The sequence below is a fragment of the Diadema antillarum genome, unplaced genomic scaffold (assembly GCF_040938485.1).
Source record: "Diadema antillarum isolate AM-2024a unplaced genomic scaffold, OU_Dant_1.0 seq00000204_RagTag, whole genome shotgun sequence".
In the NCBI taxonomy this organism is placed as follows: domain Eukaryota; kingdom Metazoa; phylum Echinodermata; class Echinoidea; order Diadematoida; family Diadematidae; genus Diadema; species Diadema antillarum.
Window position 1 is genome coordinate 371,481 of NW_027271263.1, and position 23,875 is coordinate 395,355.

General features: G+C 39.1%; 1 protein-coding gene across 1 annotated transcript; it reads right to left on the reverse strand.

Annotated features, from left to right (window-relative positions):
• Positions 1-8,661: 8,661 nt before the first annotated feature.
• Positions 8,662-23,875, reverse strand: LOC139728878 (guanine nucleotide-binding protein-like 1). The gene is made up of 11 exons (XM_071639813.1): positions 23,700-23,875; positions 22,986-23,139; positions 21,811-21,898; positions 21,158-21,355; positions 20,424-20,700; positions 18,343-18,429; positions 17,562-17,714; positions 11,580-11,758; positions 10,619-10,790; positions 9,547-9,687; positions 8,662-8,954 (listed from the first exon to the last, which is right to left on the reverse strand). The coding sequence occupies exons 1-11, from the start codon at positions 23,809-23,811 to the stop codon at positions 8,662-8,664; spliced, it is 1,854 nt and encodes a 617-aa protein (XP_071495914.1). The 5' UTR covers positions 23,812-23,875.

Consider the following 23,875-nt stretch of genomic DNA (forward strand, 5'->3'; position numbering starts at 1 on the left):
CAGTACTGGCATAAGGTGTATTTATTGCTTCACCTGAAATGACAAATCAACACACACTGATTGCACTTCTTAAAACTACATAAAGGGTTTTGCTGAGCAACAAATCAATCAAATTGCAACCATACAACTCACCAAGATAGCAACTGTAATTCAGCAACTGTAATAGACAAATAATGCATCACAAAAGTATCATGCACGTAATGAAAACATTAAGTCATATATGATAAGCTAAACATCTTTGCATGTCAGACATGACCTATAGACATCATACAACAAGCATGGATCACCTTGCTGCAATTTCTGAACATTTCACTACCCCATCATTCACATTTGAAAAATAACACCATTCAGATAGAAAGCATGTTTGGGCCTATCATCACTTCCAGAGTCACAAACAACTTAGCAAATCCAATTCTAGTCACCCAGAATAATAATGTAAGCATAGGATTATAACAGAGAAACAACTTTGACTGCCTGAACTGTGTTATGTCTTGCTTTGGCACTAAAAGAACAAATGACAATCTGATCTTATTTTAAATTTCATTCGTCTTTAAAACAAAACAGAAACAAAACAAAAATAAGATAATTGAGCATATTCCTGACTGCTTTCACAATCTAAAATAACAGGATCAGAGCATTTTTCAGGAAGATTTATAATTCTAAAATCCCTGTGACAAATTTGACTTTGGAAAATTCCCATTGATACTTGTATCTCTGTTAGCATAATATAGGACAGGATTAACTTGATCTTTGTTTAGTGATAATTGTTAGTGTCATTAACATTAACCCCTTGACAGAACTACCAAGTCTCACGCATTCTGAGTGAGACTTGAGCATTTAGGGGTCGTCTCACGATCTCATGCATGGCACCCATTTTCTCACGCATCGAGCAAAGTCTGCAATTTGGGCCCATAATGCGGAGCATAGCTGAAAGGATTAAAGTGTTAGTTACAATTGAAGGTATATTTTCCTTTTGTCTTTCAAAATAAGTAAAAAATAGTCACTTACGTATGCACCTGATTGCCAAAAATTGAAAAAGCTCCCTACCGTGGGAGGCCACAGGGGGGGGGGGGGGGAGAAACCCCTCCCACACCCTCGCTTGCACGCACATTCGCTCGCCGAGATGCACTCATGAAAATCTCACTCATAAACTTTTTTTGAACTTGGCATCCCTGGCTTGAGGATGAGCTGATTCCGCTATAACATGCATTTCCCGTAGACACCCGCCCTTGTTTACTCGGGACTAGTCTTCAACAGGTTACACAGTAGAGAGGCATAAACTCCCACCACTGTATAAAACCAAAACCTTTCTGGTTTGAGAAGGAAAATGTTCCTTGCAGATTCAAGACAAGAAGGCTGTTGTTGGTATTTTCAGCACATTGCCTCAATGGCCTTTTGGCAGTGAGGTCATATTTCACGATGATGCCTAGAACATGCTGAATGTACATCTGCATAGCTTAGTTTTGTTCTGCATACAAAGGATGGCAAACTTAATAGAACACATATAGTTTGGCAGCAGCTTTTTATCACACTTTTTTTTTTATACTTTGGATGAAAGGTAGCAGCGTTCCACTATAAGTTCTGTATCCATGGTAACAGAAACAACTGCTCCAGTATTGGCTCTTTATCATCAACATGGATTTACACTTGTCCTAAGTGAACTGCCATTGATTCAAACATGAAAGTAAGAAAATGAAATATGTTTTTAGTATTTCACTGCTCCTTCACCAGTTGATGTGAAAAACAAAATGACAAAACAAAGCCATACGGGGCTGATGCATTGAGTTATTTTCTGTCCAAAGAAATGTTTCTGTATAATCATATTTTGATTTCAAGGCTATTGTGGCACTGAAGAAATGACATGGCTTGAATGCTGATGGGTAAAGACAAAACAAAATCAACCAGTAATACCTACTCAGAAAAAAAGGCAAGGATTATGTGACTAAAAGGATAGCTCATTTCTTCTACCACCAAGCAGATGATTGCGCAGTGTTAGTCTACAAAAATAGCACTAGCTGGAAATTTGTGACCAACAAAAACAAAACCTCTGAAGTAATATCCACCAGGATTCATAAACAAGCTGTAGTTTGGATTCTAATTTTCTTATATGTGGTGCGCCATCACATTACCTGTATAAAGTCAGAGATCATAAAAGGAAGAAAAATGCACATAAAGCCAACTTTGACAATATAGCCTTTACAGTTTTGTAAATTTCATTTCTTTTTTTTTTCCTTGCAAAGAATGCCAAATATATATCAGTTAAAAGCTTATTTTCCTGAAATTACATGGCTTTCGTGATGATGTACCACATGTATCTTATTCACATAACAAAGCAGAGCTGCAGCTGTTCATAAAAATTATTCTGCGGCTAAATACATCAAAAATTAATATACAATGTAATGTGAAAACACCCAACACATTTTTTTTGTGTGATGCTCACTTGCTAAATCTGTCTGGTGTTCCTGCTCTGGGTTACACGGTTCTTCATAAAGCAACTATTACTATTTTTGCTCAACTGTCCTTTAGCCCACTGCACAGGGATGTTTTGAATTTTCTTACATTATGCACATCTAGCTTCCACAGCTATGTAGGTACCCATATAACACATCAGATGGGAGTGTGTAAGTTGTTCCCGTGGTAACTGCTACGATCTTAACTTGCAATAAACCTGTGTATGAAAGGGCCCCTAGTCCCCTCACTCTGTGTTACCAGTATCTGAAAATGTCCATAACAAGAGATTAGTGTGTGAGTAGCATGACCTTTGGATAACCTTCCGATGCAACACATACTGCTACTTCAACCGTTCGCAATCTTGCATATTGGACATATGGAAGTGTCATGCTTATGTACACTCAGCATATTAAAAATAATTGTTTTTTACAGTGTGGACTACAATGCATACACAAAAAGGTAAGAGCATATGATCCCCATGCCATTCTGGCTGCAATACTATTTGTCAGATACAGTATTATAGGTCAGGGAATCTATGCCAGTTACAGATATTTGAAACTGGAGGATGATCATGTACCATTACAGTACGCGATTGTAATGTTCAATCAATTGAACTGAGTGACACAAAATTCATATTTACTACGACATCATGCATGCATTCTCCATCTGAGGAACAATCCAATTGTACACAACCTTAGTACTTTAATGTAGTGTAGTTGAAAGTTTGTTGCTACAACTGTAAGTAACACCACAGCAGGAGGATGTAACATCAAGAATTTCTACTCAAATTAGTGATACATGCATCGAGTTGTTTTTAAAGCAACTGATTGACAAATTGCCCTTCATCGGCATGAATAAACACTGATCACTCAGCGTTTACATTTTCAAACAGTGCAGTCAGCCATTGTTCACACAATAAAACTTCTGATGGCTCTGAAAACAACCAAACACATTTAGGCAAGTCCATTTCATGTGATTATCAATGCTTTCTACAAAACAAAGTCTGCACAAACTGCATCCAAAGTGTACATCACTGTCACATAAAATTCATTAGTCACCATACATATTACAAGTTTGCATCAGAGAAGTTTACAAATGATTACTGAAAAAAAAGAAAAAAACTATGCACAACACTATTCTAGTTTAATCTCTCCTTTTTTCCTGATTTCACATTTATCTAGAAGTACTGATAACCATCAAAATAATGAGGCGTAACAATAATGTAATTCAATATGCAACAAATAAAGGTAACATGAGTTAGTATCTACCTGCAACAAGTAATGTCAAGCAATAAGTACACAGCGTGCCTTTATGTGCTTACCATCTGAATTAACTTAATAATTGACACTTTTATCCAAGAAATCAAAAGCAGGTTCACTCATCTGCAATCACTCATGTCAAAAAATTCCGGCTTCAAGTCACTCATTTGTATGTAGTCATCATGACAACAAAAATTCATGTTTCAATCAACTCAATGTTTGACAACAGCTCTCTGTGTGGTGTGAACATGTGATAATGTCTGAAGGTGACTTTCACCACAAGAAGGTCACATTCAGCCGAAGACAAAATCACATTCAGCAAACAAGTTCACATGATGCAGAGGACAATGCATAGTGGAGAAAAATGTCATTTGAACTCGTGCACTAGGACAAGCATTTGAATTCACAGGCGGTGATTGTGTAATTCATCTCTTGAACAAACTATGAACACAGATTTTGAGTGGGGAAAAAAAAATTAGGCTCCCCACGGGAATCCCCTGGGCAGTTTTCAATAGAACTACAAAATGAATTCATTGAAACACAATGTACTATATCAAGTACCTGTTCAGGCTCAGTTCAAACTTGTGTCTTTCAGAAAACGTATAAAGATTTAACTATCATTATCATTGTCCTTATCATCATTATTATCATCATCATAATTATTGATGTCATCATTATTTCATCATTATTTTAATCTCCATCACTGATACTATTACTATGCTGTGAAATCAATTCATTATTGAAATATTTGCTAATAATCCCAATATGACAATTATTTCAAAGATGTTCTTTTAACTGCCAACTCGCACACACTCTTACATCTTTAAATGCATCTTTTATAAAATCATCATGTAAAAGCTCAAAAATTTAAACAAAAAACATACACACATCTGCTGCCTCTTCATTGTTTCAGAAGATGAAGATACCCTGTCCTATCTACACTGATACTAACTGCGTGAATGAGGTACATGTACGTTAATTCATTTCATACCTTTAAAGAAGAGGGCAGCAGGTCAACATAGCACATTATAAATCATAAAGACATACAGTACAGTGGAATTCACAGCTGTAACCTATCACTTGTACATAGCTCTGCAAACTTACCTTACCTGATGTTTTTTATAATAGCATACTATTTTTCTTTTCATAGAAATGGTAGTTACTTTCAAAGGCAAGCAGTCACTATAACAACATTCATGCACCATTTGACAAGAGGCATAGATTTGTATGTACTCGTTGTTCACCTGGTGTACAAGGTAATACTTGGTTTCCCTGCCAACAAATACTTTGCAAAGGTGGTTGATATGCAGTATCACAGTCCTCTTAGTGAACATCTCTCTTGAAATAACACAGGATCAAAGCAAAGAGTGAGCATTTTTCTGATCATGACAGTGTCCTCATTGTCAAATAAATTAGGTCATCTCGGTCATTCCTAGAAACGTACAATGCCGAAAGCCTAGGCACCGTAGCAAATCAAATTTTCCACTGTGAGTGGGTGCAGATCCTGATACGAGGTTTCTATTCACAAGCTTTTCTGATAAGTGTTTGCCTGAAGATCTGACTGTGACCATTGCATATCTACAGACAAGTTTCTTCAGTAACCATGGATACCATGCACCTGATGTCTGTATCAAACAAGGACGCAAAGGGAAACAAAGAAATTGAAACAACCAATGATAAGTGCTTTCCCTCATTATTGAGAATAACAAAATGAGTGAGAGCATGCTTGAGAAATATTCAGTATGTACATGCGTACCTAGGAAGGGTTCTAGGACAATATAATAGTTTTGAAAGAAAGACAGAAAACAATATTCTTTGGCAAATATTGCTTGGTAGAGAAGTGAAGTGGAACAACTGTGTGGTACAAACTCAGCAATGATGCCAACAACTTGACAATTAAAACAAGCTCAGAGTAATACTATCTAAATTGGCACATTAAAACTTGATATCTATGCTTTCAACTACCGGTACATTATTCAGTCAACAGTTTACAGGCATTGACAGACATTGCAAAAAAAAAAAAAAACACTTATATCAAAATTCAGGAACATAGAAATACTTGCTGTAAAATATATTGTAGAAAAACAGTTATCTTTCTCTTGTAACAAAGCAAGTCAATATCAAGCATTCTGACTGCACCAAAAGCTCTAAATATTCTAAAAGTCTTACAACAGTGAAGCTAAAAGTTCTCCTTCACTTCCGAACAAAAATCTTTGAATTTCTACCCTTGGGTCTGTGCCCACCTGATACGAAGCTGCTAACATTTTCAGAGGCTGCAAAAAAAAGAAGGAAAAATACCAAAATCACATCTTTTTCTCTTCTCATCTTCATTCACTTCTATCACAGATTTCATGGCATGTTGCAAAATCCACAGAGTCAAGAGATTACAGGAGTCTATAACCATACTACCCTCAACCATCCATAATTCACAATGATAATACATGTACTTTCATTGAAGAGACAAATTTCAAGAGAGACGAATATCAACATTGAGAGATAGATGGTAGTGTTGTGAAATTTTAAGAAATAATCAAAAGTACCACAATATACAATTATTTGCCTTCTGAGATGTCTTAAAAGACAAGAGAACCACAAAATAACAAAATAAAGTCTACCTAAGAATAAGATTACCAAAAAAAGGTTTCATATCACATTAATCATTTCACAAAAGTGGTTAACACATCATTTTGAATTATATTCATTTGAAATAGACTTGTTTGTATATATCCAGAAGTGTTTAGAACATAAGAGTGACCATTTTCAGACAGTTTTTAAACCAAATTCTGCTGAACTGAAGCTTCATATAGTTATACTGCACCAACACAAAGGCACAAATGCATAAAACACTGTTGTAATTACAAAGAACATGCATTTCTAGCGTGAAATATTTTCAGAAAAATGAAATAAATGTATACTTCTCAGGAAAAAAACAAACAAACAGAAGAGGTCATCTATTTCCTTTGCACTTTTCCTAAACACTGCTATAAAATTCTTGTGATCCTTTCTAATCTAAATTTGTGAGATTGTCATCAGCAATAACAAGAGCTTCAATGAGGTGGCATCACTTTGGGAAACAAAGTGACGTGTGCAAATCTAGGCTGCTTATTTTGCTGATAAACATCATCAAATGGCCAAAAGTGAATGGTTGTATAGCAAAGATTTGCCATGACAAAAGACTCAGGCAATACTGCACTACAGTGTACTTTCTTCAGCATCTTTGGATATCTCTGAACACAAAAAAAAGCAACAACAACACAATGAAACTCTAAAAGAAATCTTTCTCAAACAAGGTGTCATTAATATGACAAACTATGATATTGATATTACCCTGTAAAATGAATTAAGCTTTCTAGAGCAAATCACTTTCTCAAGGAGAGCTCCAAATCTCTTTTAGAAATGCATTGTGCTTTCTGCTTTGTTTGCCTCGCATTTTTCCCTCAAGGAGAAAAAAAAATTATGAAAAAATCTTTTGAAACTTACAAAGCCCCACTGTGAAAAGGCAAGCCTATATTCTTTTTGGCACAATATGTTCGCTGCTATAAAATTTGAAATTTATATATATATATTTTTTTTGCACAACAGTACCATTTTTTGCATCTGATATGCCTTTGATGACGAGGAAAATCCAGTAGTATCAATAAATTCTGTATGACTCATGCACTGCTATGCACTAAGACACTTTTTGAGGCATTGGCAGTAAATCACATGACATGCTGGTTATGTATGTACAATTAGTGGAAGACATATGGAAAACAAAGTAAAAGCCAGCAAAGAACAAGAGATTATGAACATACTCAGGCAAGAATTCACCGTAGACACAAGAAATCATGCGACATTTCTGTTCTATCCTACTGCTAATGCATTGATTGAGAACACTTATCTTCTTCTCTGATTTGAGAGTACATCAAAGACACATAAAGAAAACATATTTCAGGCAAGACAAGAAATAAAACAAACTTACTGTAGTAGAAATTGTGAGTTTGACTTTAAACACCAATAAAGGCATACAAAACTTGGGCTAAAGAGATAAATACTGCTTTGGTTTTTCACAAGCACAAGACATTACATCATTTCTTCAAGACAGCCACTTATTTTCCATCAACTACTGTTCATGATTAAGGTACGAGTCAATTCATTTCTCACCTTGTCAAATTTTGCATTGATAAATCGTTGGATTCAATCACACCATTCAAGTTTAGGCTCACACCACATCATTATAAATCCAACCATAGCTGAGCAGAGCTGACTTCATATCAACTTTTGAAAATCATCTCTCTGCTTACGCAACAGCTATCAAAGAGGATGAAAAAACTTCTCTTTCAGAATCAATTCCTTTCTAATTCCTGTCATCTTGACATAAATTCCATCTCCCCAACCTTTCGCAAACAAGGCCTTATGACCACACAGAAAAAAAAAACCCAACAGTTAGAGTGAGCATCTATCTCTATATTGCATCTGTTGATGTGTGTGTTGGGTGTCTGTGTGTAATGCTTTTATCATCCATAAGGTATGGTTGATGAAGATATTATGTGGTTTAATAGTAAGCACACTTATACAGCCTCACCTGTTATCTGCACTCATTTCTAGCTGTATGCTGACAAACAAGTCATCAATCATACTAATGCTGTTCATACCTCCTTTTTCTTTATTTCCTACTCCAAAAGAGGAAAACTATCATGCTTTCATACCACCATAAACCTTTCTTTTTTCATTCTTTTCTTCACATTTTCTCACTTTACACCCTATCCCAATCCTCAAATGCCATTCTTTCATATTTTCCTTCATCCTTTTCCTTCTATAGACTCCCAAGTCATATGCTTCTCACCGACTTTCCATTTCAAACTCAAATTCTAACCCCTACTTCTCTCATACTCTTCACGATGTCTTTCAACAAGGATCCTACTCCCACACAGAAGGTGAAAACAGAAAACAGAAGAAATGCAGAGAACCATCACGAATCCACCAGCATGTCAAATTTGTTACTTGTTGCTAGGAGACCGGTGCCGGAGGACCGGTCCTCTCCATCACTCCGATGTCCCTTCTTCTTCCTACCGCCTCTCCTGATGTCGGACTCCCTGTCGACATCATTGCTCTCCACATCGGCATCGCTCTCCTCCTCGCTGCTGGTGAACTGGTCCGAGAGATCGTCATCGCGCTCATCCTCCGCCTCGTCCTCCCGGACACGACGATGCTGGTCCTGGAGACGGCTGATCTCTTGTGTCTCTATGTGCTGCTCCCAGAACTCTGCCAGGAGATTAAAAATAAAGAGACAAACCAGACAACATGAGATAATGAAAGTTGAAGAAACTGAACTCTGCCACAAAAAATCCAATGCAGTGTGGACAGAATATTTTAATCCCAAATGTCCATGAACATAGTCCCTTTATATCTGACACACTATTCAATGTTTTTATTCTTATATTTTTTTGTACAATATTCATCCCCTGTCCCTGTGAAAAAGTAATTTTCCTACATCTATTACCATCATCGCATTAACAGAATGGCATGTTGCTTGGAATTGTGCGCTTGGTTCAGACGTAGACCACAATATTCAAACAAGGATCTAGCACACTGCACTTACAGTCTTTAACTAACTCTTGAAAGTATCAAATGCATGAAAGAGAGAATGGTTTATACATTCTAGGTAAACCCTTTCTGTGTCAGGGACTTTGGACAGTGTGTACAATGCTATGGGGTTTTCTGAGCCAATCAGCACTCAGAGCACTCAAAGGGTTAACCAAACTGACAATGTCTATTTTATCTATTTACTTCTTTGAGTCATCAATATTTGTAAGCTTACAGCCACAAAGACCAAGTTTCAACCCACTCAGCATACCTTTTTGACCCGTGTAGCTTGGTGGCCTCATACACAGACACAGTCTTCCATCCACAGCCATGCGCAAGAGGTGGTTTGCTGCCCGGTAAACGTCCTTACGAGCGGCCTTGGCGGTCAAGAATCCACGTTTCTCGGCCCAGGCTGGAAACACAACGGGATCCCCAATGAGACAAACACAGAAACAAAGATGGAATATGAAGTATAACGCTCTAATGAACCTCAGTTATCAACAGTGATTGAATTCCATGAAATATGTACTGCTAACCTGTTACAGCTGTTAGACAAATGATCAACTCAATCGAGCTTGATTTCTAAGTCAATGAGATGTAATGAATGAACATGGCTAACACCATTTAGGGACTACAATAAACAAAACAAAAACAAAAAGAAGAAGACAGAAAAGAGACAGACACAGAATACTTATCAATAAAATTAATTTAGGAAAAATATTCAACACCAACAGGGAACCAGCATCAACTCCTTCTTTAATCTCCTACACTAACAACATCTTGGCATTGGATTTAAAGGGACATTCCAGACGATTTTCAAAATTTCACATCATGTAGTACATATAAAATCGACAATTCCATGTATAGATTTGTGAAATTTATTGTGGTCCTTGAGCAGAGAAACCAATACTTTTAAAATCTTAAACAAATTACACTTAACAGTGTTGATGTCATAGGAGCCTCACATATATCATAAATGTAGCAGTGTAATTCCATTACAATACAGCTTGGATAACAAGTTCACCTGTGTAGAATCTATGCATACCTTCTTCTTTTGTTTTGCTTCCTTGAGCCCCAACTCATACATTTTTGTAGTGAGGCTGCCATGTCATCATCCTTGTTCATTGCAATTTGTTATAAATTTTGAAAACATTCTTATTCCTCATCCCAATCACTATAAATTCTGAAACTCTGTACTTGGTACAACTAATTCATAGTTGTTCAAATGTAAAAATCTGAAAATCATTTGGAGGTCTCCTTTAAATGTCTATGAAACAACCATACCTCCATAAGCCCAGTGCACAAAAAAATTCTACAGGTTGTCATTTCCTTGTGAAACTAACCTTCACACACATCATACGCTGACCACTGAGATCCTGAAGCGCCCTCTGGTGAGCCGCCAGCGTCAGGGTGTTTTATCCTCAGGATCTGTGTGAGGGGTATCCTCTGGGCCAGGTAGCCAATGGCTGTGTAGGGTTCTTGGACTTGGGCTACTGGGTAGATGCCTGACAAAATCTGGTAGAAACAAAACATTGCAAAATGTGACTATAATTTCTGCTTCTTTGAAAACATATTCATCTGCTCTTCAACCTACACATGCTGTAGGGATTTGCCCTGGCATTTGGCTAATTCCCTCCCAAAGTTGTAATGTATCAATGGGATAGGTAAATTTACTCAGGTGAAACAACGATGCTCTAGGGATTTACTGATTTGGAGGATTAGTTAATCCCTATCAATGGACAACAATTTCAGGATATCTCTGCCAATAGGCAAACACATTACATGAGGGGATAGAGACAAATGTAACGTGTCAAGTTCCATATAGGAAATTATCGAGTTGTTACATAAAGAAGTCAGTCAAAATGACAAGAAATAAACTTAATATTCTCGAGACATGACATTAATCATCATTTCATATTTGTTAATATTTTGGCATTATCTATCATTATCAATATCATTACAATCATCGCTATCATCACTATCATCATCATCAGAAGAAGAAGAAGAAGAATGCAATTTCCTTGTACTTTTTATGTTCTATGTTTGTGTAGATTTTGTTGCACAATTTCTTATGATTGAAATACTCTGTATTTTATATCACAGGGCTCTGTGGAATACCACATACGTGAATGGGTTACCCCGTCCATTTTTTCAAATATAAAAACAACAACAACAGATAAACGACTCATGAACATCATTATCATCACCATCATTTAACCATCAACATTTTCAACGGACTTCATGCACATTACCCTCTTGATCAGTCAAAAAAACAATTCTGCCCAGAGAAAAGTCTTTCAATACCTGAAGTTGTTTGTCCACCAGGGAAGGAAACACCAGACCAGGCGAGTCACACAGCTTGACCGTCGGTGTGAGGAATATGGTCTGAAAGTGTTTTGTGTGTCCAGGGGTTCTTGAGGCACTGACCACCTTGTGACCACACAGACCATTCATGAGGGATGACTTGCCAACATTGGGGTGCCCTGTGACAAATAAATGTGGTATGGTTTATTAAATGAAATGTTCTCGCAGCCAAAAGGCTGAATTGCAACATTTGTTCACACAATACATGGTTGATTAAAAAAAGAAAGTATTTACAATTTTCAAATCATTCATCACTATTTAAAAAATAACAATTAACATCATTTACAACATTATTCATTATAAAAAATATTACATTCACTACATTCAACACACTGTACGTGACGAATAAACATAAACTGATCAAAAGGGACCCATGCGGTTACTTCCTTTTCTTACATTGTATTCACATCTTTCCCCTCCCTCCCTCTCACAAACACACACGCACGCGCAAACACAGGTACACTCATAAACACATACACACAATCATCTCTTCATCACATCCAATAAGTGACTCTCACACACATAAACACATACAGACACTACAAATTCTCATTCTCCCACCACACGGCATTACTAATTATAAGTGTACATTCGTCACACTTAAACTGCGTTTTGATCACACAATGTTTACAAACAGTCAAATGTACAATATAATGAATGTTTACAAATATTGATGAGAGTACAACAAAAGTATAGATTCTGCATCATAAGATAATCTGATGCGGTGTGATATCATAAAATATGCCTAATATACACTGTACTCTCATATACTCTCATAATATATCTCCAGGAATTAAAAACAGTATCAAATGAACAAATTCAAATTATCAACAGTTACCACTGAAAAAAAAAGGCTGCGCAAACCTGTTGAAAGGTTGTATGTTCTCCAAGTAAGGTAATATTGGTTGGATATTACTTAGCAAAAAGAAAATTGTGGCTGGCGGGGTAAGTGAAAAGGAAAAGAAGAAAACATTACCAATAAAAATGTATACGTATATTATAAAATTACAAAAATAGTAATATATTGGTCATTCTCAACATAACAAAAATATTGCACTGCTGTAAATCTTCCAAGTATTGTAAGTATTCTCTATCAAAGAGCCTCATAATGTTACAGGCGGTACAGAAAGAGAGGAGGGGAGAGGGGTGGGAAAGCAAGAAAGAGAGATGGGGAGAGAAATACAGAGAAAGAGGAAGAGACAGAGTTGTGCGTTTTCCAAGTAAACAGATATTCGTAGAATATTGCTATAAAAAAAATTGTGGCTGCCAGGGAAAGTAAAAAGAGGGGAAAAAAAAACATTTTCAGTAAAAAATGTATACATATACTGTAAAATTACAGAAATAATTATATATTAGTCATTCTCAACATATCAAAAATATTGCATTGGTATAAGTCTTCCAGGTAATGTAAGTATATAATTCTCTATCAAAGAGTCTCACAATGTTGCAGGCGGTAGAGAAGGAGAGGAGGGGAGAGGGGTGGGAAAGCAAGAAAGAGAGAGGGGGAAAGAGAAGGAAGGAGAAAGAGGAAGAGATAGGGGTGAGGGGAGAGAGAGAGAGATGGAGAGGAAGAGTACACCGCAATACTTTGTGTGTAGTGCTTATAAGAGAAAATACATGAACGTTAAACTGTTGACCTTGTCGGACCGCACCCATATTCAACATTATTCAAACTTATCCGGCATCATATCTGGTATGAGTTTGATGATCATGATAACCTTTGTTATTGATTCACATAAATCGTGCATTGATCGTTCTCACAAAGTAAGGCATCGCACTGTTTTTCAGTCTTTCAGTTCTACATCTGTATTCCCTCAATCTCTCACTGCGCCTAAGGCGTCTTTTAGAGCTCTGCATTTCAGGAAACCAGTCTCTGAAGTGTTTGAAGAGAGACAGAGCGAAATTCAAGCATAGATCCTCATGTCGTTGGTACAGGGTTGTGAGTCCGCTTTGCTGCAGAGCAGAATCATAGTTCAGGTATCTATCTCCCAGGATGATTCGGAGTGCTCTTTTCTGTACCCGCTCAAGTTCTGCACTCTGCTGGGCGGTGATGGAAGAATGCCAGACAGGTACACAGTACTCCAACAAGGGGCGAACATAGCATGTGTAGATGGTCATGAGATCCTCGGTGGAGGCACGGAAACGTTTTAGCGTGCGGATGACGTAGAACTTTCGAGAGGCTCTCTTGGTGATGTCTTGGATGTGACTCTGCCATCGGAGGTCCCTCTGAAGTATCACACCAAGTAGCTTAAGCTCCTCGACCTCTTCCAGAGTGGCATCGTTCAGCTTATACTCCGATGGTGTTGGTGGTAGCACGTCTCGTGTAAATGAGATACGCATTGCTTTACACTTAGATGGGTTTACACTGAGGCTATTAACAGAACAACAATCTTGGAACTCGTTCAGGACACCCTGCATGGCGCTTTCCTCGTTCACGCGAAGGCTCTCAACAAATGTCAGGTCGTCGACGTATTTCCACCTACCGACAGACGGGGTAGACAAGAGAGCGTCGTTGATGATAGCGAGGAAGACGAGCGGCCCTAGTCTTGTCCCTTGCGGTACACCTCCAGAAGGAGTCAATGGTGCGGATAGGGCACCATTGTATCTGGTCATCTGCTGTCTTCCGTCAAGGAAACTGCTAATCCAAGGGATGAGTGATGGACGGGTACCCATGACGTACAGTTTGTTTAATGCAATGTTATGATTGATGAGGTCGAAGCTTTCGAAAAGTCTGTAACTACCAAGGTGGAGATAGTTTTCAGTTTATCCACATGACTGTACAGCTGATGTAGGAGGTGCACTAGATAGTGAGTCGTGGACATGCCTTGTCTACTTCCAAACTGCTGTGTGTCGATACTTGCTCGAATGTCGTTAAGCAGGACACGGTAGACAAACAACTCCGCAACTTTGGCGAAGTGATCCGTCAAGGCTATTGGCCGGAGTCTTTCTATCGTAGGCGGGGTTTCTTTAGGTATTGGCACAACAATGGATCTATTCCACTGACATGGAACCTCTCCTTCCTGCAAGGACGTGTTGATGATGTCACAAATTGGCGAGGACAACTCAACAGCAAACTCACGAATGAGCTTCGCAGGCACTCCATCAGGGCCACAGCTTTTACCAACTTTTATTTTCTTCAGTTCTGAGTACACATTCCAAGGCTGGACTTGGGGAATTGTAGAGGGATCAAAAGGCCTGAATGTCGGTAGCTCATGGTTGGCAAGTGTTGGAGTGTCTGCTGAGATGTCGATGAAGTGCTTGTTGATAGCATCGGCGATCGATTTGCTATCTCCCGCATCGATTCCAGGGACACGAATCTCACTGATCGGTGAACAATTAGTCGTTGCGATTTTCACAAACCTGTACCACGCGCTCGGATTCTGTGTCTTGAGTCTTTGAATCCGATTCTTGTAGTAGTCCTGTTTTGCGACCTTGATTTCCCTCTGGATTTTGTTTCTCAGACGAGACCAGTCTTTGCTATTGGTGCGGAAAGCAACTTGTCTGCTCTTGATAAGTTGCTTTATCCTCGGGGTAATCCAGGGTTTGTCTTTGCAGTGGGTTTTGGATTCTCTGCTTGGGAGGTACTGTTGAATTGCATCAACGAGATCTTTGTAGAAATTATCACACTTGGCATTCACTCCGCTGGCATTTGTGACAGATGACCAATCATGGTTGACTAACCAATTCCCAAACTGCCGCAAGTCTGACTCCTTCATCGGTCGAACTGTTTTGCGATAGCTTCGATTGATGTGCTGGACGTGGTACTCCTTGGGCTGCCAAACAACACCTGTGTGGTCACTGTTGCCAATTGGAGTGGTCAGTTGCACAGAAGAGTAAAGACCTTGCAGATTGGTGACGATTTTGTCGAGTATTGCGTCTTTCCTCGTAGGCCTGTCAACTACCTGCTTCAACTTACGGCTATCGACAAGCGGCTTCAAGTTCAACCGGTTGACGTCACCCAGTATGATGATTCCCGCATCTTGGTGTCTCGCCAAAATGTCATCAAGGGAGCAAATAATGTGCTGGATCAGCGAGTCTTCATTTGCATTATTAGGCGGCGAGTAGACGGATGCTACTATGATGGAGGACACAGAGCGAGGCAGGCGTTGAGGGCGCAGTTGCACCCAAACAATTTCAAGTTCAGGTGGTACGTGGCCGTGATCAATGTGCCTTGGTTCCATATTGCTTTTTACGTAAAGGGCAACACCTCCACCACGTTTTCCGATTCTGTTCTTTTTGAACAAAACATAGCCAGGAATTCCAAAAGCTCCCTCCGGATAGTCATCATTGAACCATGTTTCGCTCACTGAAACTAGGTCAAAGCTCTGGTCTCGAACTGTGGTACTAAATTCATCGAATTTGTTTTTCAAGGACTGTGCATTGACCATGTACACTAAGGGCAATGTTACTTTCGTTCTTTCTTTCGTAATCTTTGTGACCTGTTTTTGTCTATCTTCACTTTCGGTCGATGTTTGGCGTGACGAAGTTATTCTAACTGGTATTTTCCTTTGGATGTGTTTACCGGCTCGTCGTCCCCTGGGTTTCTTTAGAATACCACATTCTTTGATGGCTGAATAGGCTCTGTTCGGCAATTTGTATGGCGGGTTACGTAACTCACGGAGTTCATGGGCACTGTATGTCAGTCGGTGATTGGTATACGTACGTACATGTATTAACCCCATGGGTGTATGCAAGGGGGGGTCGGGAGGGTCGTACGACCCCCCCAAAATATTCAAAAGGTCCACTTTTTGTAAAAGACATTTTTGTTTTTTGAGGGCTTTTTACTCTATATAGGCCTACAACAGGGAAAAAAAGTGACCGGCGTTCCAGCAAATTGTCAAAAACCTCGTAAATTTCGTAACTTAGTTTTAATATGCCATAATTTACCTTATTTCTAAGCCGCACTGCCATGCCGAAAAAGTCACTTTTGTATGCACCAAATGGCCCCATTTTAAGATACAAAATTCAAAAACTCCCTACCGTGGGAGGGGGGACACCCCCCCCTCCCACACCCTCCCCCCGCTCGGTCGCTCCGCTCCCTCGCAAAGGCAAAGGTCCAAAAATTTTGATTACGACCCCCCCAGAAAAAATCCTGGATACACCCCTGAACCCTTTGGATGCTGCGAAAGAATCCTGCTGCGTAGCTTTAGAAGCTCCAAGGGTTGAGTTTGCGGCCGGGGCTGGCCCGTTCACTACTGGCGCCATTCCGCACACAGCAAACACTACGGCACACAGACAGGCGAAATGCATTTCAGAAGTAAACAACTGGTCGGTTTTTCAAATAACTTACTCAGTAAAGTTCCTGGTAGTACAATCGACATCACATGCAAGTCTCTTTGCGATAACAATTTAGGACAAGGTGAAAAAACGAGAGAAATCAACACACCGATTTCATCTTGCGTGGCATCAGCTACACAGCGCCATCTTTTCTTGTACAATGTAAGAGCAAAATTTTTCTTCCTTTCCTTTTTCTCTGCCGAGTGTGATTAAGAAATGGCATTAATGAAGTCATTGCATACATATACTGGATATTCTAATACTACATCAATATCGAAAGCAATTGAAACATGTCACATCTCTCACAAAGAATGACATTAGTATAAGAATTTTAACAAGTACATTTCCATATAATATGAAGTTACCATAATATTCCCTCTCCCCCCCCCCCCCCACCTGAACTTTGCTAATAGATGTGTTTCTTGAGCAGAAAAATAATGAGATGAGTTTGCTTGACTGAGAAGATCATACATACATGTAGGACATCTTGACGGTCTTTATTAGGACTACTAGTATGTAAGGTTTTAAATTAACATCAAAGTGCAATGTTCACAGCTAGTGAAACTAAACTCAGGGAACAAAGATTAAAGGATATCAAAGATGTGTACTTGAGGATAATTCTTGGAGAAGCCCTTTGTCACTCACCAACACAGCCTATTGTCAAGATGCCATCCTTGAAGGCTTCGTGCTCGACGTAGTGCATTGCTTCACTGGGATTTGAATCCACGACCTGCGAGGCCAAGCCCTCCTCACCACGCATCTCAGCCTCTATCTTCTCTTTCCAACTGCTGAGGTCAACTGTCAAAAATGTGGGGTAATCAGAAAAAAAAAATACTAAAAACCCTTTGAGATTGATCTTCCCTTCCTTATTTGTGCAAATGCTTAAATTTTCTGATCATTAGACGCTGACAAGTGAGAGATATAGGCATTTTAAGAATATGTCACTATGTCACAGAATATACATGTACATGTCAAATAACTATCAGATGAACATTACTGGTGAAGTATCAAATGGGTAACAGCACGATAGGTTCTATTCTTGATGGACAGAGACACTGGAAAAATGGTCCCTGCGTACATCGAATGCATAGGAAACTTTGGAATCAGCTTATCTGGTTACACAGGTTGAATTGATAATTAAAACTTTTTTCATGCTCATTTTTCATCCTGGAAGTTTTACAGAATACCATCATTATCACTTCTCAATTCTTTAATTGTGAAGTCATGAAATGGTTGAAGAGATTTCTTCAAATAGCATCCCAGTCGAGCTGTGTCGCAGCTGCTATAGGAATTATTTCAGCAAGACTCAAGACTGCCGTCTTCTGCAGTGTCCATGCACATATGACTATGACCTCAGACCTTTGTTTTATGATGACCAGTTCGTAAACTCTAACACCAGTCATAAATCCTAACCCTAGTAACTTACCCTTCCCTTGGCAAGATGCTTCACAAGCCTTGTAAAGCTGCATCGGTCCAACCGCTGTGTACGTTCCTCGCTTTCTCCGCTTGAAACCTGCCAAGTAATATCCATTCCAAAATATATCAGACTTCAATGTTTGCGAGGCTGAAATGAAAAGTGCATTAATGTTGCCCTACAATTGTGAAAGCAGAAGTTCTTCAATAGATTTTGTAAAGTTTCACTATAAAAAGTAAATGAAAATATCAGTACTGAAGACACATGTTAAAAGTAAGCTGGGCTTTGAGATGTCTGCAAGGACATGAGAGATAAGAATAAAGCCCGCCGCACACTACACGATTTTGCCCCGATTCATCGGTCTTGAGACCTTAAGACTAGTCATGTGACATCACAGTCTAGCTATTTTCTAGTCGTACGACTGGGTCTTAGTACCAGTCGTAGAGATTTGACATGTTGAATTTCTACAACCGGTCGTAGGCTTTCAGCCATTCACAATGCAGTAAAATGCAAGCGCACGCGCTTTACAGTCGTAAGCCTACTCGTAAGGTTCGGTCTTAAGACCCAGCTTGGCTTAAGACTTTAACCCTAAAAAGACTGGGGGGGGGGGCCTAAAAGGCCCCCCCCCTCGACATTTCGCGCGATTACTCAGCAACACGCAATGCTTTCGCCGCGATGCTCTATGACTTTTTTCTTTCGAGTTTCCCGCACATTTTGACACCAAATTTGTGACGCCCAGGGGTACGGTTCTGAAGTTACATAACTTTTTGTACATGCACGTGAGACCGAAAATGGCTCAAAAATGTGATTTTGTGTACAAAGTCAATACAAATTGAGTTTTATCACATGGTTCATATAAATATGCTTATTTTTACTCTCAATGGCTAAAATCAATTTGTTTTAGTAGTATTATGCTTCAAAAACGGTCTGCCACAAATTTTGCTGAAAAAAACAACAAAAACAAAAGGTCGAAAAAACAAAGAAATACATAAGAAATTCATAAAACAATAAAATAAATAAGACATTAATTTTGATACCGAATTTTTTTTCAAGTACATTTGCTAAGAATGCTACAAAGAATATCTAGACCAAAAATGAGCACTTTTGGAGCTTTATTTACTGATTTAGATAAAAAAGTCTGATTTCTCGCATAAATTAGCATAATTAATCAAAATAAAATAAAAGAAGACTATTTTGGAAAATTTAAATATACGATCTTGTAGATTACATCGCACACTACCATTGTGCAAATTTCCGCGGCGATCGCGCGATCCACGGCCGAGATCTTAAGGGGGGGGCCCTTTAGGCCCCCCCCCCCAGTCTTTTGAGCTACCAAAATAGCCCAGTCTTTTTAGGGTTAAGACCAGTCTGATCGTGTAGTGTGCAGTGGCCTTAAGGAAAGGTAAAGTCTGTAGTCAACTTTGCCTGTAAAGACCCGGTATCATTGGGATACCATGCGATGGGAAGGCTTGCCCAATTCAGATATATCACGTTGGGCATCTCCATTGTGGTATACATAATATATGGACTGCTTTTCGGGGCATTGTTGATATATTATTGCCCTGAGGGATCTCGACTCCATGCTATGACTCAAGGTACTTGCTCCGAGGGTTATAGTGCGGAGTTGAGATCCCGAGGGGCAATAATATCAACCATGCCCTAAGTAAAAGCAGTTCATATTGTTTACATATAATAGAATCAAATAGAATTTTAATTTGGTTGATCGTGATCGTGCTAGTCAATTCACACATCTGCGCTGCCCAAAATGTTTGCATTGCCATTGCATTGGACATGCATACATACATATGATGTGTACTGGTACAAACCAACAGAGGGTGATTTAGTACTATGTGGTGGTTTGGGTACTACAGGACTTAAGGAAATTGTTAAATTCATCCCCCCCTCCCCCCTCCCCCCCCCCCCCAATTTCACCCAATCACAATCGAGGATTTCATTAAATGAGGTATATAAAGTAAAATATTGTAATGTAGTCAAAGGGCTGGACCATACAATTGCTGTCATATTTTGAATAGCATTATACACTAATGTTGTGCATGGAAGGAGGACTTAAGTTTGCAGATACAGGTAATTACCTGAGACACTATCACTGGTTTCTAGCTCCTTTGGGAAGGAGGTGAAGCAGATGACCAGGAGCTGAGGAAACTTCTCCTTGAAGTACGACCTCCAAGCCACCACCAGTGAGGGCGGGGCCAGGTCAATTTTGTTCAGCACCAGGATCAGCTGTTTCTTGAGATCCCTGGTGACGTAGTCATACAGAGCTGGGGGAAAATGCAGGGCGGGGTGTCGGATGTCAGCAATGAGAAGAACGATGTCCGACATCTCCAGAACTCGCCAGAGTTGTCTCCACGTCTGCATGAGACAGGAAGATTGCAAAACATGTTCATCATGTACAAGAACGATTTGTATCAAACAATTAGGCTTTTGAATAACAGAGTGACAAGAATAGGTAATCTGGGGTTAAAATTGAATATTTATATAGAAACACATAAAGAGTGAGGAGATATCACTTATGAGTTGAAGTAACTCATACAAGACATGCAGAAGATCAAGTTCACAAAGCTGTTGAGAATTTCTTTTGCCTAGCACAGATAAATGGTAATCTACAGATTGCACTCCTTTCTACTAGCAGTGGCAGAAAACAAACTGGCAAATTATGCCATCCAGCCCAGCATGATACCATGAACCATACAAGAGCTCAGAATTTAATGATAAAATCCCCAGGGTGTCAAATCCTACGACACCAGGACAACATCCTGACATGGACGAGGAAGACTGGGTAACAGGGAACCTTCGTCACTGCCTTTACCTCGAGGTTGATTTCAAAGTAGCTGAGTTGTCTAGAGGGGAACTTCTCATATATATTCTGGAGGTAGCTGCGGAATCCTTGCTCTTCTCGCTGCTCCAGTTTCTCCTTGCTGAGGTTGTAGTCCCACGGTGGTCTCTTTGGCATGTCTAGGACTGACCCTGGCTGGTAGATGTCATCTAGGTCCACTTCCAGAGCAGTCTGAAGAGACAGAATGGCCGTGTGGTGGAAGAAGACAGAGAGATATGGCTTTAGTGTAACTTTTGATAGAGTATAATATCTGACTTTGTTCTTGACCTCTGACAAAACTAGTTCCGAAGAATGAATAAATGGAGCGTAGTTGTCATTTTTCATGTAGTTTAATGATAATAACAAAAATAATAAAGGACATTTATATTGTGCAGCTACTCTATCAATATCCTCTGTACCGTGAATTACAAAATAATAGTCATGACATACATAATTCAAACTTAAGTAGCATTTTTGAGGTGATAAGTGTTGTTTTCCTGCATAGCACTCCATGAGCTTTCTGAGAAGCGCAGAGAAATTTTCATGTAATGTGAGGCCTTTGATTTGCCATAGGTGGTTTCTGGAAGTAAAAATTACTGATATGCGCACACATGACTGGAGGTAAAAGCCCTAGTCCCATCACCCACCTCTGGCAAAGGTTCATACGGCATCATGGCCTGCTTCTTACGCTGAGCCAACTCAACCTTTGACTCCTTTTGAAAATGAAGCTGGAACCTGAGAGAGGAAGAGACAATTGGCAAGCAGACTCAGGAAATGGTGGTCACACTTAAATGGTAACAGTGCCAAGTTGGATGTATGCACAGATCAGGTAACAGAGCAAAGTTGGGTGTGAGAGCATCAGGTAACATTTGGCATTACATGTAGATAAAAATGTAATCATATTATCTAGTGCCAGTTAGAGATCATAGTAAAGTACACTGTGGGACACATACCTGTATGCATATTATGGAATCATTGTAGATGTAATTTTGTGATCTTTGGGTCTTTTATTGATTATAGATTTGATATTTTCAAAAAACATTCAGTCCCAGACACCAAATTTCTGTTGGTTCTTTGTTGTATCTTTCTATGATGATTCCTACAAATCACTGTAAATGTTTCTCAAGATTATTAGGGGTAAGTACAAAAATTATTCTTTCATTTTAGCTCTTTGTTGTTCATACATGAACTGAGATGAATACCATTGCTTCAGTTGCAAAGTTTAAAAGTCTTTAACTGCTCAAATTTGTTTATATCCAATACCTATTAGTTGGTGGCACTTACTGCAAGATTACCAGAGCCATTATTCTCTCACATGGGTAGATTTTAGAAAATTTACAATATTTTTGATTTTCTGCAGACTTCGTAAATTCAGCCATGGCTTGAGGGGTTGTTTGAATCCTTTGATATATTTTTCACTTGACATTGCAGTCCTCACATAAAAGACATTGCTTGGATGCTTTCCAACTAAAATCAATTGACATCATAACAGCTTAAACAGTACAAGTCTGGTCGTCTGGGATACATATGCAGGGAATGGTCTTTGATGCCAGCAATTGCACACACTGACACTTCAAAAAGGCAATCTTACCAGCAACAATGAGCCAACTTCATTATGTTAAGTAGGCTTCATCATTTACAACTTCACCCAAAAACAAAATTTCATTGCACTGAAACAATAATTGTAATTTAGTTGTATTTGTTTCCTTCTCTATGTGAACACAAACCAGAAACAAATTCAAATCAAATTAACTCAAACGATGTTGTTTGTGTCACTATACAAGTTTTCTGTAAATTAAGGTATGGATAATGCCCAGCTGACCTGTTAGGGTCGTACTGCTTGTCATGAACTTTGGCAGGGTTGGTGGGTTGCTGGTTGAGGGCATTGACCTCTGGCATCTCTCCCTCCGATGTAGAGTTCATGTCTTCACTACTCAGGAGTTCTTGGGATTGCTGCCGTGATCTGTGGGACATTGCTGCATATGATTAAAGACAGAACAGCATGTTAATACCAATCCTGCTCTTAGAACTTATCATAAATATTGCATATAGCACTGGCATTTAGCACTTATCTTCCCACCCAAAAAAAAAAGTATCAAAAGATTTAATCATAAAACCAGTGTATCATTTTACATTGTATTGTAGAAATTTATAGGCAAGCAATTAATTTATGACAACAGTCTACTCCTTTCTTGGGTCAGAGGGAGCTGAGAGTTTAGCACAATGAGCACATGGAACACAGAATTTAACTTTGTTTTATTACACAAAAAACAGGTGATGAAACTGTGTTAGCTGGGCCTGGCCTGGGTACGAATGATTTCATCAATTTTACTGAGACAAATTCATGTTTTCTTTCGGAAAAGATATCTCTTAATCGATCAAAAAATTTAAGCGTTGTCTAAAAACCTCTGTCCCTTAGGATGCCCTTGGATTAGACTGTCTAGAGTCTAGAGTAGACTTTCATCAATGAGATCATGTGTCATGTATCGCTATCGCACGTAGACAACATGGACCAACCAGCGAGAGCCGCTCTTACCTGCATGGGGTCCGTGACCCGGTCGGTGATGGCCATCGACCCGCTTGCGATCCCTCTTCTCTTGCAGCTGTTTCTTCTTCTGCTTACCACTAAAAGGCTTTTTACGAGGCATTATGGATTAATACCTACCCTGTTTTTCGTGTGAATAATCTACAATGATTAGAGGCAGACGACTA